Here is a 7,176-nt window from a genome sequence, read left to right on the forward strand (position 1 = left end):
ACTTGAACCTGGCGGACAAAATTGTATCAGACTTGCAGTGCTCGAAGTACTAAGAAAGCAAAGTCGTTTATAACAGGAGTTTAGCATAACAGCATAGTTGGGAACCCAGAACGGGTCAATGCGATGTGGTCTCCCTTAGGAAGTGATGATTCTCGTAGTAGACGGAAAACTGAAGAACGGCGTGGAAAAAAATATTAAATAATGATAATAACAGCATGTAACTCTACTCAGAGATATGATATAAACTAGACAGGTTATTAAACTCACAGTAGTAAGGGGCGACGTATTATAATAGCGCTGACTGCAGCGGCTTTACTTCCTTGCAAGCTGAAAAAAATTACACTTGCGGGGGCTTGAGAGTAAAAATCATTTCTTCAAGATGATAAAATATTTGTCCATTAAGAAACAAAAGCGGTAACTGTTGATATAAGCCTTGAATATTTTGCCCAGGCACGAAACACTAGGAACGGAAACTAGTCAGCGAGGGGCGGTGTAGTGGTGGTACACTCGCCCCTCACCTCTGTTGTTTCGGGTTTAATCCCTGGACTTGGCGTTCAACGTCAGGTACATCGGAGCTAGTAGAGAGTTTTAGATTGACGTTCACGGCAAACGTGTAACGTCAGTTGATCAATGAAAAATTCTTTTAAATAAGTGAAAATGAATCGCAAAAAAATCCAAGTAGTAGAAAAACAAAAGAAAATTTTTTTGTGATATGAAAGATATGAAAGAGGTAAAGTAAAATACAGGAAAACGATGCAAACGTGGTCACGTTTGCCGTTTGCGGGAAGAAAAAAAGTCTATCTAAAACTCTCTAATATGTTAGGTCTCTCATTTTCTCCAGGTTCTCCGGTTTTTCTTTCTCCGAAAGACCTAACTTCAACAAGCAAAATCAATTCGATCTGTCAGGAGTTAGCCATAAAGGTTTTTTTGGGTTTTGATACAATTTATTGAAGGTTTTTGTCTGACACTAAAGACCCAGACTAACAATTTGTGGTGCCAATAATTCTCAAGAGCAGATGATGGGTAGATTCTATTCGGTAAAAGTTGTTACGTCACCTGCTGTTACTCAAAATACAAAGCTAGCCCGTGACTCCGAAATGTATTATAAAAGCCACCACCTAAGGTCTTAGGAGCCCTGGTCCTTGCAACTGGCTAGTGTCTCTATCACCATCTTTTACGTCTTCGGAACAAATTGACTTCAGAATTTCGCTAAAATGAAAAAGAAAGTGGTATCTTTTACTAATAAGTTTTGGTGCTGGCTTTGTTTTTGAGTAACAACAGGTGGCGTGACACATAAGGTTTGAGGAGCCCTGTTTCTTGTAACGTCACGTGTCTATATCTTTTCCGTCTTCGGAACAAAGACTTCAAAATAGAAAACGTAAAAATTTCATTTTGCATCCCAGCTCCTCTTTCATGTGACGTGGTGGAATCCCAGAATGGAGGTCTGCTAAACGCTACGCTACTTCGTGTGAAACACTTGTTCACTGACTTGTGGAAATCATAATAAAAATCGCACCGCGGATTGGTTAGCTCTGTTCATTGTTATACACCGGGTTATACATTAACAGAAAATAAAGCGAGGTACCCGGCAGACCGGCCGTACACATCGAGGTTCGCCGCTCCAAAAATGTCATCATCTCTACCACCAAGAAACTTTTCTTGGCTCGAAGAAGGAAAATTAGCCGGTCTGGCATACCCGTCTTCGAAATCTGACATACAGTACTTGATGAGCCAAGGAATCCAGCATCTTATCACTTTGACTGAATCTCCACTGTCTTCGACTATTGACATTGATGGCTTTGTCAATCTCAAGTTCAGCCATATCCCTGTTGTTGACTTAACTCCTCCGACATTGGATCAGATCAAAGAGTTTCTCAAGATTGTTGAACAAACAAACAGCAAAGGGGAAGTAAGTTGTGCTAGATTTTTTTAAGCTCACGATCTCCGAGCCACTATGCCGGGTCTCTTGGGATTGAGGATAATCCATCGCGAGAAAAAATCCCAGAAAGACACGTAAAATTTACCCATTTGATTTTCCATCCTTTTTTGATAGTATTTATATTATCTAGTGGTGTAAACATTTCCAGAAGGGAATTTTGACCTCGTACTTTACCCCGTATTTTTTCCTTTTGTTTTGGTACGAGAACCTACCGACTGCTAGCCGAAGCTCGGATCAAATTATCGCCATTTACGCTCACGAACGCAAATGAAACCAGATAGACTCAATAAAATGTTAAGTCAAAAAGTAAAACTAAGTATATGATTTTACAAGAAAAGTGATAGAAGTAAAGTTTGGCATGAAAAAGTCTTTTTTCTTTCATGTGACGCGATCTGTATCACAGGCATCCCAAGCCATTTTTTTGGTTCTATGAGTTTTTTTTATTTCATTTTTATTTAGTTTTCATTTGCCCTAAATTTCATTTTTTGAAATGACATTATTTTGAAATTATATGTGTTTTTTTAGCAATAAGGATAGTATTATTATGAATTTACATTATGGCAACATTAATGAGTTCCCTATGTTTACTTATCAAATATTTACTTTTTCTTTTTAATTTAAAACTAATTGTTTGCATACTATGAAGTAATGGGGAGGAAATATGAAATACAAACAAAACTTAACTTGAAAATTTATACATAAAACAAACATAACAAAAAGTACTGAAAAACACAATGAATCTGATTTTTTACAGGCCGTAGCTGTACACTGTCAATATGGAAAAGGTCGAGTGGGAACAATGTTAGCTTGTTACTTAGTAGAAACAAAAAGACTGTGTGCAAAAGATGCAATAGCTACTGTGAGATCCAAGAGGCCAGGGTCAATAGAAACCGTTGAACAAGAAAAAGTTATAGTTAAATTTGCAGAATACTTAAAACAATGTGAATAACATTGATCCCCAAATTAGGCTATATTGTAATGAATCTCTGAAAATATATCCAGGGGGACAGACCTAATATTTTCCTAAGCATAACCTTTTATTTTTTATCTTGTATGCTGTGACATAATTAACCTCACATCTTTGAGTTAACATATTTTTATAAAGATTTAAAATTGCTCTACTCCATGGTCCTCAAAACATAGCCTACATAGTGGCACTTTGGAGAGGGAGGGAGGGGAAGAGGATGAGGTGTTTAACAGTCCTCCTTCCCTTCCCCCTCCCCAAAGTGCCATTACACAGGCTACCAAAATTATGGTCCCTAAAACATTCTAGAAAATATAATTTTTTTTAATTTTAGCTGAAGCCTGCTCTGTTTCCTCTCCCATACTTTATGGGGATCGTCTTCATGCATTGTTGTACATTGGGACCCCAAGCCTTAAAGTGATTAGGGGTTTCAAATAGCAAAGGTTACCTGCATGCAGAGAAGGCTAATTACTTCAGGTTTATTCTGTCACTAATGTATCAGAATAAATAAGGCTGAGTTTTTAAACACTTTTATACTGTACACTTCATTATTTATATTGAAAAAGAATTCAAAATCTGCAATATATGGACCTGAATCTATATCATATTGGTGAATATGCATTAGTATGATGTGGTAATATTTCATATAACAAATATATAACACTGTATAAATATAAATGATACTCACTGATTTATTTAGGGCTGCTAGTAAACAAACTGTTCATTATTAAACCAACTTTGTGGAAACATCAAAACAAAACTTTTTTTAGAGTTACATAGTTTGAAGTACATTTTACAGCAATATTATTGTATATTTTTTGAAGAATGACATTTTGGTGTCCTTTTGACACCATTGTCAAGTTCAAAGTAAAGTAATCGAATACATCTCAGTACTCGCAAATTAGGTATATTGAGGTTAATTAGCATTTTCTTCTTAATGGATTTAAATTTCAAGAATACAACCAAATAGAGCTCTTATCACAATTATAATTTCATACTTCACTTCAATTATCTTATTTTTTTCTGTTGTTAAAAATAAAATTTATTCATCTCGTTATAGTCTTTAGTTATGCTTATAAGGATATTTATGTTTGATATTTGCTCAACTGCATTTCACTTTGGAATGATATAAAGGTGAAATGGAATAGCACATAGGAGGGAGAAAAAGAAGGATTGAGGTAGATGGATTGAATTAAATTATGCAAGTGATGATGCTATGACAGTAATAACTTGAAATTAAACTTAAAATTGAAAAATCTAATTTTCGATGTGCATTATCTGAATAAAGTTTTCCATGTAACTTATATTTTTATCATCATTATCATCTCCATTGAAAGGAGCAGCTATTTATATATAAATCGTTATTCTATTATTTTTGCAATGCCTGAAGTTCTATTCATTTTGCGGCATAACAATCTGGCGTGAAAACATGTCCGATGAGGCAACAGATGGGGTGGTATACTAGGTCTTTGATGGTCACTTAACACCCCAACTGCAACCTCCTTCCCCCTCAACTTCCTTCAACTGTCAAACGATATCAAACGTCAAAATTCCCGAAAATTCTTCTCTATGTAACTGGCGGCAAGGCGCTCAGCTATGAATCAGATTGCAAGTGGTTTTGACAAAAGAATTTATTGAAAAATTCACACAACTTTACAATACTCGAAAAAAAACGGGAACGAGATTACAGGATATCTCTTTACATCGTAGAGAATTCCTTGTCTTGATATGTGCAACGTCTTCAAGAACTTTTACTACACTGATTTAAGCTTAGTTTGGGCCTACTTTTATGGGAAAACCTGCATTCTTAAGACCTTACACATCCTACGCAATGTTGCACGCCCTAGGCGCAAACAGGATGTCCCAAACACGAACTTACGTAAACAAGCGCCAAACCTAGGCATGACTCACTGTAATGTAATTACGTACGGAAATTATTTCTTGCTTACGCATTTTCCACGCAAACAGTTAACTAAAGAATTACATTCCTATGTGTACACGAGGCATTCCTAATTAAAAATATAGATTTATGACTAAATAATTACTGTCCAAAATAGTGTCTTTTGACTCTGTCACATCTACATTGATTCCCTCATAATATATTCACTGCCATCAGGGCAAGTTACATAGCAAAGTTTTATTAAGCAAATTATATCATTAGTTGTCAGAAAAGACTGACTATTTTATATATAATACTCAGCCTTTAGAAGATATACTACGACCATGCGTGACTACACTTGTAACGCTCTCTAACAGATGACAATAAGCTTGAATTAAGTCAAGCATCTAGTAAAATATTCGTAGAAAAGAATAAAGAACATACCTGGACTTTGGACTTGGGCTTTCTTTAATTCTTTGAAGCATGAAATCATCGCTCAAGGGCTAATTTTCCCTTTCAAGTCAAAGCAACTCGAGCGACTTGAGCAAAAATATTTCATGCTCAATACTGGATTCCTGCATAGAAAGACGCGGGAAAATATCACGTGATCCCTCTCAACCAATCAAAAGTAGCTAACTCACTTATCACGGGTCCCATTCTTTTACGTCCATCTGTAGGCTGATCTGTAAGTAAACGGCTCAAGCTATCGAGATGTACTCTGTGTCTAGAATAGCTCGTAGACTCTACAGCTCAGCAGCCGAGATCCCTAAAGGATTCTGGTGGCTAAAATATGGGGAATTGGCAGCTGTGTCGAAACCCAAAGCAAAAAGTGATTTGGAATATCTGAAGAATAATGGCGTAACACACCTCGTCTCGCTCACAGAGACAGTGCCGGATTTTCACGGAGTTGACCTCACGAGTGTTCATATGCCGGTTGAAAATGGTGGGATGAATTCAATAGAACAAGCTAATGATTTTTATAAACTGGTAGAGCAAGTCGGTGCCAATGGAGGTGTAAGTATTGTGCATGATGTGCATGCAAGAACCAACACATCAATTCTATTTATAAATTTGATATATATCTATATTATTCAAACTATTGCGTGACATAAGGGTAGCACGTGACAGTGTTCTAAGCGATGACTCTGTGGCCCTCTTAACATGTAAAATACTTAAATATAAATATGATTATAAAATATAGAGTGGAGATTATTGTTGTTAATAGAATTATCTTAAAAATCTCAAAAATATATCTGCCAACCCTCCCTTTAACAAATGAATAACAAAATTTCTAAAATAACTAATATTTATATGTAAACTGCTACATTAATATTCAAATTAAAATTAAAATACCTCGGGCTAACTCAGCGAGGTGATGCATGAGGAAAGCCTAAGAAGAAATTCTAGGGGCGTTAAAATCCATGATCCTCAATGGGGGGTAGGGTGGGCCAGAATTGAAATTTCAGTAGTAGTGCCCCTATTTCATTCAGTGTCGAAAGGACGAAAGGACATTTTGCGGAGGGAGGAAAACCGGAGAACCCTCAGAAACCACTCACGGAATCAACGAGCAACTCTACTCACTGACCCAAGGCACTCATGACTAATATCCAGATGGTCGTATTGCTATCTCTGTTTCGTTGAAAACGATTATAAGAGGATAAATTTTCTTGTTATTTCCAGAGTGTTGCTCTGCACTGTGGTGAAGGACAAGGTCGTGCAAGTGTTCTGTTAGCATGTTATGCTGTCAAAGCTGACTCACTAAAGGCTGAAGAAGCAATCCAAAGAATACGACAAAATAGACCCAATGCTATTTCCAATGAAGAGAGGGAAAACCTTGTCAAAGCTTATGAGAAAAGCTTGAAACAATGAAATTTAGCTTTTAAATGAATTATATATATATTAATGTATCAAAATTAAAATTTTGAAGTTTGTTGACTGTTTTTGTCACGGTGTTCATTTAACTTAACCCTTTCATAACGGTTTTAATTTATGAGATACTACATTTATTTAATTATTTTTTGCTTGGCTCCTCGTACGACCAAAATACTGCACTGCTTGCATGACATTTTAAAACTTGGCTCAGAACTGATGGTGACGATGACTGGCATTTCGCAAATTTCGTTTTTTAAAACGCCTAAGAATGAAACCTGTTCATAAAGGAGGGTACGTTTCTCAGAATATTGGAAAAACGATGTATACTTCTCGGCGTTTTGTTCTCCTTTGCTGATTGACCCCTGTTTGTTCAGACTCGCTCTAACTTCTTCTTCTCTTTCAAAAGATGACTTCAGGCTTTAAAGTGACGAGCAGTTCAAGGAAGAACTCAAAATCCAACTTGATTTGTAGTTACCGTTGTATTTATTTTCGTTGGTGCAATTGTCGTCCTTGTACGATCCT

At 36.3% G+C, this 7,176-nt stretch overlaps 3 protein-coding genes across 3 annotated transcripts in view; 2 read left to right on the top strand and 1 right to left on the bottom strand.

Moving 5' to 3' along the window:
* Positions 1–5,324, bottom strand: part of LOC116301114 (sacsin) — a 34,806-nt gene extending 29,482 nt beyond the window's left edge. The window contains exon 1 of the mRNA XM_031710122.2: positions 5,227–5,324. The gene's annotated coding sequence lies outside the window, so the exon portion shown is untranslated. The remainder of the gene's footprint in view (positions 1–5,226) is intronic.
* Positions 1,288–3,957, top strand: LOC116301116 (dual specificity protein phosphatase 23). Its single transcript, XM_031710125.2, has 2 exons — positions 1,288–1,909; positions 2,694–3,957. Exons 1-2 carry the CDS (start codon positions 1,628–1,630, stop codon positions 2,886–2,888), a joined length of 477 nt encoding a protein of 158 aa, XP_031565985.1. The 5' UTR covers positions 1,288–1,627; the 3' UTR covers positions 2,889–3,957.
* A 135-nt stretch (positions 5,325–5,459) lies between the features above and the next one.
* LOC116301109 (dual specificity protein phosphatase 23) lies at positions 5,460–6,720 on the top strand. The gene is made up of 2 exons (XM_031710113.2): positions 5,460–5,796; positions 6,463–6,720. The coding sequence occupies exons 1-2, from the start codon at positions 5,494–5,496 to the stop codon at positions 6,649–6,651; spliced, it is 492 nt and encodes a 163-aa protein (XP_031565973.1). The 5' UTR covers positions 5,460–5,493; the 3' UTR covers positions 6,652–6,720.
* The last annotated feature ends 456 nt before the right edge of the window (positions 6,721–7,176 follow it).

Source organism: Actinia tenebrosa, unplaced genomic scaffold (genome assembly GCF_029948245.1).
Source record: "Actinia tenebrosa isolate PJP-AT-01 unplaced genomic scaffold, QUT_ActTen_1.0 PGA_scaffold8__29_contigs__length_14323225, whole genome shotgun sequence".
In the NCBI taxonomy this organism is placed as follows: Eukaryota; Metazoa; Cnidaria; class Anthozoa; order Actiniaria; family Actiniidae; genus Actinia; species Actinia tenebrosa.